Source organism: Chiloscyllium plagiosum, unplaced genomic scaffold (genome assembly GCF_037043375.1).
Source record: "Chiloscyllium plagiosum isolate Xiang-an unplaced genomic scaffold, Cpla_swu_hap1 HiC_scaffold_21, whole genome shotgun sequence".
In the NCBI taxonomy this organism is placed as follows: Eukaryota; Metazoa; Chordata; class Chondrichthyes; order Orectolobiformes; family Hemiscylliidae; genus Chiloscyllium; species Chiloscyllium plagiosum.
The window spans coordinates 56,677,723-56,690,323 of record NW_028270159.1 but is presented as its reverse complement, the minus strand read 5'-3'; the positions used below and the strand labels follow the sequence as shown (position 1 = coordinate 56,690,323).

Here is a 12,601-nt window from a genome sequence, read left to right as displayed (position 1 = left end):
ACACGCAGCAATAATGTCCAGGTGCCGGCGTTGGACTGGGGTGGAAGAGATCAGAAATCACTCGACACCAACTTATAGTCCAACAGGTTTATTTGAAATCACAAGCTTTCGGAGCACTGCTTCTTCGCCAGTTAAGTGAAGAAAAACACACAGGCACAGAATTTATAGGCAGAGAGATCAAAAGGTCATACAAATAGTGTGAGTAGAGCATTAATAGACTGAATAAGAAGTCTCTTCAGGTGAGCAGAAATGTCAGATAGTGAGTAAAGTGTTAACATCTGATGGGATGACCTTTAATCAGACCAATTGAGGCAGAGAGATAATTACAAAAAATTAAACATAAGGTGATGCTGGAGACAAACCAAATGGCTGGAATAACATGCCAAAGGTTTAACCAAAGTAACAAGTAATCCAAACTGTACAGACTAGTTAAGGTAGAGAGACCATAACAGGCTATCAAGGTTATGGTGTCAAAACAGGATCAAATTTACATCCCAACACGCCAACAGTTTCAAACAAAACTTCTTTACTGGACAGACCTCCAACCAACGCTGTATACCAGATACATCGACAACATTTCCTTCCTCTGCATCATGGCAAGGCATCACTGAAACGACTACATAATAAAATGATAAGTTACATCCCACCATCAAAATTTACCATGGACTACTCTTCAAAATCAGCCTCATTTTTGGACATACGCATCTCCATCAAGGATGGACACTCAGTGCCTCACTCTACCACAAGCCCACAGATTACCCCACAACACTGCACTTCTCTAAACACATTAAGGAAGCCATCCCCTACAGAAAAGTTCTGAGTATACACAGGATCTGTTCAGATGAGGAGGAATAAGACCAATACCTAAAGACGCTGAAAGTCTCCCACAAAAGAACAAGATACGATGCTCAACTCATTGATCACAAGTTCCAACATGTCGGCACGGTGGCACAGTGGTTAGCACTGCTGCCTCACAGCGCCAGAGACCTGGGTTCAATTCCCGCCTCAGGCGGCTAACTGTGTGGAGTTTGCACGTTCTCCCCGTGTCTGCGTGGGTTTCCTCCAGGTGTTCCGGTTTCTTCCCACAGTCCAAAGATGTGCAGGTCAGGTGAATTGGCCATGCTAAATTGCCCGTAGTGTTAGGCAAGGGGTAAATGTAGGGGTATGGGTGGGTTGCGCTTCGGCGGGTCGGTGTGGACTTGTTGGGCCGAAGGGCCCGTTTCCACACTGTAATGTAATCTAATCTAAATGTCACTGTCAAAAATGCAGACTAGAGAAACTATGCCATGCTCTTTGCAGCCTTCAACATATCATTGATGAGGACAAACATCTCGCCAAGATTATCCCTAGTCCTTGCCTTCAAAACAATTGCTAAACTTTAAACAGAGCATCGTTTGCAGCAAATACCCAGCCTTCAGGTGAACATCAACCATAACATCACACAACCCTGCAACAACAACCTCTGCAAGACATGTCAGATCAAGGTCATGGATGCTGCCGTCACACATGGGAATACTATCCACCACGTACACAGCAGATACTCATGCGACTCGGCCAATGTTGTCCACCTCATAAGCTGCAGGCAAGGACCCCAAGGTATATTGGTGAGACTATGCAGATGCTATAACAACGGATAAATGGACACCACATAACCATCACCAGGCAGAAAGGCTCCCTTGTAGTCAGGGAACAATTGAGCAGTCAAGGACATTCAGCCTCTGGTCTTCGGGTAACTGCCCTCCAAGGTGGCCTTTGAGATACACAATTACACACAAAAATTGATAGTCAAGTTCCGTACTCATGGAGATGTCCTCAACTGTGACTATAACCCTACCATACTGTTCTGCATTTGCAAAATCTTCCTTACTGTCCTGTTTTGACACCATCACCTTGATAACTTGTAATGATTTCTTTACCTCAATTACTTTGTACAGTTTTGAGTTTGTTACTTACAACTCTTATACCTATCATATTCTTCCAGCTATCTGAGTTGTCTCTAGCACCACCATATTTTTAAACTTTTTGTAATTATCTCTCTGCCTCAATTAATTGGATTATAGATTATTCCTTCACTTGCCATTCAGCTGTGGACAATTTGCTCACACCATCTGATGCTTTTGATCACTTACAGAGACTTATTATTCAGCCTATTGGCACTCCACTCACAAACTTTGTATGATCTTTCGATCTGTCTGCCTATAAATTCTGTGCCTATGCATTTTCTTTACTTCACCTGACAAAGGAGCAATGCTCTGAAAGCTTGTGATTTCAAATAAACCTGGTTGACTATAACCTGGTGTCGTGTGACCACATGCAACATGATCGAGACAGTATCCATGTTTCAGATAATAAGTAGCAAATGACATTTGTGCCATGCAAATATCAGGCAATGGCCATTTTCAAGAAATGAGAACCACACCATCTCCCCTTGGCACTACCAATATTGAGTTCCCATTAACATTCTGGGAATCACCATTGACAAGAAATTGAACCTGGCTAGCCATATAAGTAGCTGGAAATGTGTTGCTGGAAAAGCGCAGCAGGTCAGGCAGCATCCAGGGAACAGGAGAATCGACGTTTCGGGCATAAGCCCTTCCTGAAGAAGGGCTTATGCCCGAAACGTCGATTCTCCTGTTCCCTGAATGCTGCCTGACCTGCTGCGCTTTTCCAGCAACACATTTCCAGCTCTGATCTCCAGCATCTGCAGACCTCACTTTCTCCTCCTAGCCATATAAGTACAGTGGCTACAAGAGCAAATCAGAAATTCTGCCAATTATTCACTTTCTGACTCCCCAAAGCCTATGCAGTATGTTCAAGTCAGGAGTGCAACTGAACATTCTCCACTGGCATGGATGAGTGCAGCTCTAACGCTCAAGAAGTTTGACACCAGCCAGGACAAAATAACCCACTAAACCAACATCACATCCATCACTTTTAGCAACCACTCCGTCCACCTTGACTGGAGAGCTTTTTGGCATCCAGGTAACCTTTTTGTGCCAGCACTTAGATAGTTCTATGAGAGATGGGGCAGTGCTAGACCTAATCCTAGTGAATTAATCAAGTGGTTGAATGTCAGTGGGCAAACATTTTGGGGACCCTGACCATATCTCTATATGTTTCAAAGTCATTCTGAAATGGGAAAAGGATAGTGCAGAAGTGTAATGTCTAAATTGGGGAAAAGTCAATTTCAATATCATTAGACAGGATCTGGCAAACAGAGACTGGGAGCAGCAGGTCAATCTACATTTGGAAAGTAGGAGTCTTTTAAAGATAGAAGTGAGAGTTCAGTGCCAGCTAACATTAAGGACAAGGACAGTAAATCCCTGGAAGCCTGGATATGAAGTGACATTGAGAGTTTGGTAAAGAAAATAAAGGAAGCTTTTGTTGTGGATGGGTTTGTCCCACTGAGGCAAGAAAGGGAAGGTAGGGCGAAGGAACCTTGGATGACAAGAGATGTAGAACATCAAGAAAGCTTACTAAAAGTTGAGAAAGCAGGGCTCAAGAGGTTAACAAGTTAGCCAGGAAGGAACTGAAGAATGGACTTAGAAGAACTAGAAGGGGGCATCTAAAATCCTTGGTGGATAGGATTAAGGAAAACCTTAAGGCATTCTACACTTATGTGAGGAACAAGAGGATGGCCAGAACGAGGGCAGGGCCAATCAGGGATAGTAGAGGGAACTTCTGCCTGGCATCGGAGATGGTCCTTAATGGATATTTTGCTTCGGTATTCACTAATGAGAGGGACCTTGTCATTTGTAAGGATAGTGTGAAACAGTCGGATATACTCGGACAGGTTGATGTTAAGGAGGATGTACTGAAACTTTTGAAAAACATGAGGACAGATAAGTCTCCTGGGCCAGACAGGATATACCCAAGGTTTCTACAGTAACCAAGGGAAGAGAGCGCTACGCCTTTGGCAATGATCATTGTACTCTCAGATGATTGGAGGATGGCAAATGTAGTTCCCTTGTTGAAGAAAGGGAATAGGGATAAACCTGGGAATTATAGACTAGTTAGTCTTACGTTGGTGGTGGGTAAAGTATTGGACAGGATTCTGAGAGACTAGATTTATCATTATTTGGAAAAGCATAGTTTGATTAGAGATAGTCAACATGACTTTGTGAGGGGCAGGTCATGCCTCACAATCCTTATTGAATTATTTGAGGATGTAACAAAACACATTATTGAAGGTAGAGCAGTGGATGTGGTGTATATGGATTTTAGCAAGGTATTTGATAAGGTTCTCTATGGTAGGCTCATTCAGAAAGTAAGGAGGCATGGGATACAGGGAAATTTGGCTGTCTGGATACAGAATTGGCTGCCCATAAATGTCCAAGGGCAGTGGTAGGTGGAAAGTGTTCAGCCTGACGCTCGATGACTAGTGTAGTTCCGCAAGGATCTGTTCTGGGACCTCTGCTTTTTGTGATTTTTATAAATGACTTGGATGAGGAAGTGGAAGGGTGGGTTAGTAAGTTTGCTGATGACACAAAGGTTGGTGGAATTGTTGATAGTGTGGAGGTTCTATTGTCGGTTGCAATGAGTCATTGACAGGATGCAGAGCTGGGCTGAGAAGTGGCAGCTAGAAGTCAATCTGGAAAAGTGTGAAGTGATTCATTTTAGATGGTCAAATTTGAATGCAGATTACAGGATTAAAGGCAGGATTCTTGGCAGTGTGGAGGAACAGAGAGATTTTGGGGTCCACATACATAGATTACTCAAAGTTGCCACCAAGTTGATAGAGTTGTTAAGATTTGTTGGGTTTCATGAGCAGGGGGACTGAATTTAAGAGTCATGAGGTTATGCTGCAGCTCTATAAAGCCCTGGTTAGACCACCCCTGAAATATTTTATTCAGTTCTGGTTGTCTCATTATAGGAAGGATGTGGAAACTTTAGAAAGGGTGCAGAGGGGATTTAACAAGATCCTGCCTGGACTGGAGGGCATGTCTTATGAAGAAAGATTGAGGGAGCTAGGGCTTTTCTCATTGCAGCAAAGAAGAATGAGAGATGACTTGATTGTACGAACAAGATGATGAGGGGCACAGAATCCCTACAGTGTGCCCCTTCGGCCTAACAAGTCCACAGCAATCCTTCAAAGAGTAATCCACCCAGACCCATTCCCCTACCATATTATCCTACATTTATCCCTGACTACTGTACCTACACTACACATCCCTGAACACTATGGGCAATTTAGCATGGCCAATTCACCCAACCTACACATGGATCATGGGAGAAAACCGGAGTACCTGGAGGAAACTCACGCAGACACTAGGAGAATGTGCAAACTCCACACAGTTGCCTGAAGCTTGAATCGAACCCAGGTCCCTGGTGCTGTGAGGCAGCAGTGCTAACCACTGAGGCACCGTGCCACCCCATAGATAGAGTGGATAATCGGAGACCGTTTCCCAGGGAGGAAATGGCTATCATGAGGGGACATAATTTTAAGGTGATTGGTGGAAGGTTTAGGGGAGATGTCAGAGTTAGGTTCTTTCGAAGTGCTGGGTGCATGAAATGCATTGCTAGCAGTAGTAATAGAGTCAGAAACATTAGGGACATTTAAGCAACTCTTGGATTGGCACATGGATGCTAGTAAAATGCAGGGCATTTAGATTAGTTTGATCTTAGAGTAGGATAAAAGGTTGGGCCAACATCAAGAGCCGAAGGGCCTGTACTGTGCTGTATTGATCTATGTTCTATGTTTGATACAGAGCATTAAAAACAGGAGAGGCTCCTCTGCAGTCTGTAGGGGGTGGCTTAAAAAGATTCTAATGGCAAAGAGGTGCCACAAAATATATTTGGCAGATTGTATTAAAGAAAACGCCAAGGCATTTTGTTCATCTTTTAAGAGTAAGAGAATTACCAGAGAAAGAATTAGAGACTAAACGGGCAGTCTGCTGGTGGAGCCAGAGGAGTGGGTGAAGTCGTAAATGAATATTTGTCATCTGAATTCACAAAGACCTTATAGCTGGAGATTTCAGTTGAGTTTTTAGGGCATTTTAAGATTAATAAGGAGGGGCATTAGATGCTTTCGCAGGTTCATTTTTAAATCTGCCAAAATCTCCAGTATCTCCTTGTTCCTTATACTTGGATATGTCATACCGTTCAATAAGTTCACCTCTCCTAAACTCCAATGAGTAACAAACCCAACCCATCGAGCAAACAAATCTTTCCATATCCCTTTAGTGAACCTTGTCTTGACTGCCTCCAAATCCAATACATCTTTCCCTGGATAATGGTACCAAGTGGTCTAATCCAGTACCTGGTATAGTGTCACTTAGTCTCCCAATGTTTATACTCCATTCCCCTTGAAATAAAGGCCAAATTCCATTTGCCTTCCCTAACAGCTACCGAACGTAGATGCTAGCTTTTTGTGAATCATGTACGAGGGCCCCAACTCTTTCTGTTCTGCAGTTTCTTTGTCTAGCCCAAATTAAATAATATTCAGCTGTTCTATTCCCTTTGCCAAACTGTATAATCTCATATTGCCCCAAATTACATCTTCCACATGAGGGAGGGGGCAATAGGTCCATCGACTGTTCTTTCTTCCCCTTCCTGGCTTGCTGCACCCTCTCCACCATTCAATTTCTCTTTATAATGTGCAACCCTTCCCAACTGCATGTATCCTGGTTCCTCACTCTCCTCTTATGTCTCCACTTTCCCTCCTCCCCTCTCTGGCCAGTTGTTCAGAACGACATACCGATGGACCAAGCGGCTTGAATCCTGCAAAGCTGTCATTTGGATCAATGGATGAGATCACCTGGAGACAGAGTGAAAAAGGTTCATGTGTTAGTGAGCTCGAAACTCTCTGGAAACTGGGCCATGTCTTTTTGTTTCTAAGTAGGAAAACAATTGGACCTCTGGGGACAGATTCAACCCTTCCCCTCCCCTTTCTGAGTGAAGTTCACATTCCCCCTCACCCCACTCAGAATTAGAGCATTTTGGAATGAAAACTGACTTGGGAGCATCCTAGAACAGAGCAAATAAGAGAGATACACAAGAAGCAGGAAAATAGAAAGGGCATTAATTGTACAAGTATCATTCAATGTAATAATGGTGTGAACAGGAGATAAAAATGATTTGCATCTGATGGCAACCCCAAATTATCATTTAAACATATTTATAAGTTAAAAAAGCCTGATTTTCTCAGGCAGCACCAGCATAAGTGTGAGGTGTTGCACTTTGGAAAGTCAAACCAAGGTAGGACTTGTATAGTAAATGGTAAGGGGTGTTGCAGAACAGAGGGACATGGGAGTACAAGTACATAGTTAATTGAAAGTGGCTTCACAGGTAGACTGGGTGGTGAAGAAGGTATTTAACATGATGGCCTGCATCAGTTGAAGCACTGAGTATAGGAGATGGGACATTGTGTTACAGTTGTATGAATTGTTGGTGAGGCCGCACTTGCCGAATATTGTGTATAGTTTTGGTCACCTTCTTCTAGAAAAGACTTAGTTAATCTGGATTCGTTGTTGGTCTGTTCGTCAAGCTGTTGCCAGACGTTTCATCCCCTTTTGAAATGTCATCAACAGTGCTGTGTTGCCTCCTGTGAAGTACTGCTGTACTGTTCCACTTTGAATGTACGCGATTCTGTTTGAGTTGTTTCCGGTTGGAACTCATCAGCTCGGCGAACAGACCAATAACAAATCCAACCAGCTCCTGACTGACAGATCTTCACAAAACCTGTAAAAAGTGCAAATAGGATGTTGCCAGGACTGGTGAGCCTAAGTTATAGGGAGAGGTTGGCCAGGATAGGTCTTTATGCCGAAGAACGTAGGAGAATGAAGGGTGACCTTATTGAGGTTTGTAAAATCATGAGGGGCATATTTAGGTTGAATGCATATAATCTTTTGCCCAGGGATGGGAAATTGAAAACTAGAGGACATAGGTTTGTAAGGTGAGAGGGCAAAGGTTTAAGGAGGACATCTTCACACAGAGTGTTGTGCATATATGGAATATATGTACCTGCCAGAGAGAGTGGTTGAGGCAGCACTTAAAAAACATTTGGATAGATATATGGATGGGAAGGGTTTACAGGGATAAGGACCAATTGCGGCCAAAAGACCTAGCTGACTGGGCACCATGGACCAGTTTGGGCCGAAGGGCCTGTTTCCCTGCTATATTACTCTATGATTCTATGATATGGACTAAACACCAGACAGAATTCTAACTTTACCTTTGGTGTTCCCAGGAAATCTTTCAAGTTCAGCTCTTCCACTTCATGCTTGCGAGGTCTGAACACAATCCCTTCAGGCACATCAACTGGTTCAAGGATATTACTGTTCTGAAAGAACAAAGCAGCCATGTGAAATAAGATATATAAGTGAGCCAGCAAAGAGCTGAGCATGAGTTCATAAAGTGTTGGCGAGACTGATTTAACACGCATGTGGGGGTGTTAACAGGGGTCTTGACATGGAAAAAAACAGAGAACCATACAGCACAGTACAGGCCCTTCGGCCCTCAATGTTGTGCTGATCTTTTATCCTACTCTCAGATCAAACTAGCTTACATACCCTACATTTTATCATCATCCATACGCCTATCCAATAGTTGCTTAAATGTACCTAATGAATCGGACTCTATTTCCACTGCTGGCAGTATATTCCTCGCACCCACCAAGTATTGGTTTAGGGTATAAGGTGAAGTTTTATTTAAGCTCTATGCTTCTGGTTCAATCTTCCTTGAGCTCCCCACTCCCCACCAGCCTTGAGACTGCAGTATTCCACATTCCCAATTATCCAACTACTTCGGTGAATTCAATTGACTGTTCAGACAGTCAACATCTTATCTTAACTCCTTGGTTAGACCAGGATGGCTCACATCCTTAATCATATAATTACTTTTAGGGTTTAACTGAAGTATAAATATCTTATACAAATAAGCAGTAAACTGTAAGTTTTATGGTTTCTTGCTTAAATATCTTCACTGAGTCACTGCTGGAAGCCATTCAACTCATTGAGAATATGCCAACCCATTCAGAGTAATCCAATCATAGTCATTCAGTTCATTACCACTTGCTGCCCAATGTAATTCTTCATCACATTTTCTTCTGAATGACTTGCCTGAATCGTCAAATCTGTCTCCCTTAACCCTTGCCCTATCAGCAACTGGGAATGGTTTGGTTTTGGATACCTTGGACAAATACATCGTGATCTTATACACCTTTATCAAATCTGCCTTCACTCTGGTTTGCTCCAAAGGGACCAACTCCAGCTTCTTCAATCTGACCTTGCAACTGACATTCCCAATCCCTGGAACCACTTTTGTAAAGCTCCTCTGCTCCCTCTCAAAGACACTCTCACCAATCTCAAACTGTGATGACCAATACTGGATGCAAGGCCAAACCAAAGATAAAAAGAGATTCAGAAGAACCTCCTGCCTTTGGATTCACTGCCTTTATCTGTGAGAACAAGATCCCACACATGCTGTTAACCATACTCTCAGTATGTACCCACCAACAAGGTCCAAGAGTCGACCACTTGATCATTCGAGACCGTTCCACATGATCAGATTTTAACTTCAACTCTACATTCCTGTACATCCTCAATAAGCTTCATCCTTTGGTAATCAAGAATCTGTCCACCTCTGCCTTAAAATATTCAAAGATTCTGCATCCACTACCTTTTGAGGAAAGGAATTCCAACTCTTAACTCTCAGAGAGAAAAGTAACTTTCATCTGCCTTAAATGGGCACCCCCTTATTTTTAAGCGCTGACTCCTAGTTCTAGTTTCTTCCACAAGAGGAAAATCTTTCAACATCCGGCCTGTCATTCCCTTCAAGATCTGATATGATTTGATTAAGTCACCTGACTCTTCTAAACTTTAGAGAATGCAGGTCTAGACTTCTCTTATAAGGCAGTCCACTCACTGCAGATATTAGTCTAGTAAACCTTCTCTCTGAACTGCTTCCAATAGATTAACATTCTTTACTAAGTACAGTGATCTGTACAGCACACAATACTCCAGATGTGGCCTTACCAAGTCCTTTATAACTGAAGCAGTATCAGGCGGATCCTCTCAGATTAAGTTGTAATATTCTGTTAGTTTTCCTGATTGTTTGCTGTACCTGTGTGCTAACCTTCTGTCATTCATACACTAGGACACCCTCTGAATGGGGCTCACTTAGACGTTCAGAAGGCGTTTGATGAAGATCCATGTGAGAGATTAGAAAGTAAAACACAAAGGATGGGGGTGGTATATTGACATGGACAGAGAACTGATAGGAAACAAAGAGTAGAGGCTTTTTCTGAGTGGCATCCCCTAACCAGTGGGGTATTGAATGGAACAGTGCTTGCTTTGACCCCAGCTATTCACAATATACAGCAGCGCCTCGACTTACGAACTTAATCCGTTCCAGAACCTGGTTCGCGAACCGAAAAGTTCGCGAACTGAATCAATTTTTCCCATTGTTCGGATAGCGTAAGAATGCTTGGACGTAACAACGAACGCTGTTCACAGCGCATGCGCCAAAGACCAACTGAATGAGATCACACGGGCCAGAGAGCTTTTGCGTTCAAAGCGCGTGTAGCAAAGCAGAACAATGAAACCACGTGGTCGCACACGGGCTTTTTGCATTCGTACCTTGAATTTCGTACGTACGTTGAAGCAAAATTTTACGTAAAATCCTGTTCGTAAACCGATTTGTTCATGTACGGGGTCGTTTGTATGTCGAGGCGCTACTGTATATTAATAGTTTATATGAGGGACTAAATGTAATACATCCAGGTTTGCTGGGTGGAAGAGTGAGCTGTGAGGAGGACGCTATGTGATTTGGAAAAACAAGAGTGTGCAAATACATGGCAGATGTGGATAAACATAAGGGTATCCAATCTGCTGGCAAAAACAGGAAAGCAGGTTATTTTCTGAACAGTGATAAATTGGGAAAGGGAGAGGTGAGATGAGACCTGGGTGTTCTTCTGAAAGTAAGCATATTTTGATGCAGCAGGCAAAATGGGCAAATGGTATGTAGGCCTTCATAGTGAGATGATTCAAGCACAACAGCAAGGATACCTTGCTGCAATTGTACAGGGTCTTGGTGAGACCACACCTGGACTACTAGTCTTCTTATATGAGGAAGAATGTCCTGGCAGTGGTAGGAATTCAACACAAGTTTACCAGTTCATTCTTGGGCTGGCAGGATTGATGTTCGATGAGATACTGAATTGGTTTGGACTATATTCACTGCACTTTAGAAGAGAAGGGATCTCATAGAAGCATATAAAACTCTAAAAGGACTAGACAGGAGAAATACAGGATGAATGATATTGATGACTGAGTCGAGAACTAGGGATCACACTTTAAGGATAAGAGGTAGGCCACTTAGGACGAGGATCAAGAGAAATTGCTTCACACACAGAGCTTGTCGAATTCTCTGTCATAGAAAGCTGTTGAGGCCAAAATATTGAATGGTTTTCAAGAATGGGCTGAAGGGATCAAAGGGTATGGGGAGAAAATGGGAGCAAGATACTGAGTTGGATGATCAGTCTTGATGAAATTGAATGACAGAGCAGGCTCACACAGCAGAATGGCCTACTCCTCCTCCCAACTCTCTACATTTCTATCTCTCTGCATCTCAAGCTTCTGCAAAGTCTCGTCATCAAGAAAATATGCTTTTTTAATTCTGTCTGCCAAAATAGACAATTTCACACTTTTCTATATTATACTCTATTTGCCAGGTCTTTGCCCACTTAACTTATATATAAATCTTTATGGATACCCCTTATGTCCTCATCGCAACTCACTTTCCTACCTACTTTTGTGTCATCAGCAAATTTAGCCGTATCTTTGGTTCCTTCACTCAAATCATTTATCTAAATTGTAAGGAGTTGAGGCTCCAGTACTGACCCCAGCAGAGATCATTTGTGACAACTTTTCGGTGTCCAGTTAACATGTCCCTACCAGTGAGGTCAGGCTAACAAGTGTGTAGCTCCCAGTTTCTTCCTCATTCTTTTCTTAAACAGTAGGGTTACATTTGTAACCTTCCAATCTGCAGAATTTTGGAAGATGACTACCAATGCATCCTCTTTTTTTTGAGTTACCTTGCAGCACCTTGGACTTGTTGATCTAGGATGGACCAAAGAAACTGTTATAAGACTGAGAGAGGCTATTTAATCCATCACAAACAAACCAGCTGCCCATCTAATCCCACATTCCAGCACCTGGTCTATGGCCTTGTCTCAGAATGTTCCTGCACAGATTTCCTGAGCTCAGAGACATCCTTATCTTATTGTTACAACATCACCAGCATGAGTGAACCAATAAAGGTAAGGTGCTAAGAAAGGTCACACATCACACAAATAATCAAACAGCACTATTAAAGGAGGGACCTACATTTAATGCTACCGATGACGGTGTAACTTTGAACAATGAGCTCTTATCTCATACACATGCATAGCTACAAATTCAGTTAGGTTCTGTACAGGAATATATCAGGAAACAAACAAACCTCTGAGTTGACTCTATCCAAACAAATCAAAGGCATCTCTTACTTGAACAAGATCATAATTACTTGCAATTAAGGCCACAGGAGGGTCTGATAACTGAACGGACCCTCATTTAGTGCTTTCTCAGTGCTTTCTCCCCACTTTGCCTTGGCAGCAGCTTAT

General features: G+C 42.7%; 1 protein-coding gene across 1 annotated transcript in view; it reads right to left on the bottom strand.

The window, feature by feature from the left end:
• Positions 1-12,601, bottom strand: part of LOC122564589 (neutrophil cytosol factor 2-like) — a 120,081-nt gene that overhangs the window by 55,297 nt on the left and 52,183 nt on the right. Inside the window, exons 6-7 of the mRNA XM_087998612.1 lie at positions 8,174-8,281; positions 6,698-6,757 (exon numbers count right to left, since the gene is read on the bottom strand). Coding sequence (XP_087854738.1) covers positions 6,698-6,757; positions 8,174-8,281 — 168 coding nt within the window. The remainder of the gene's footprint in view (positions 1-6,697; positions 6,758-8,173; positions 8,282-12,601) is intronic.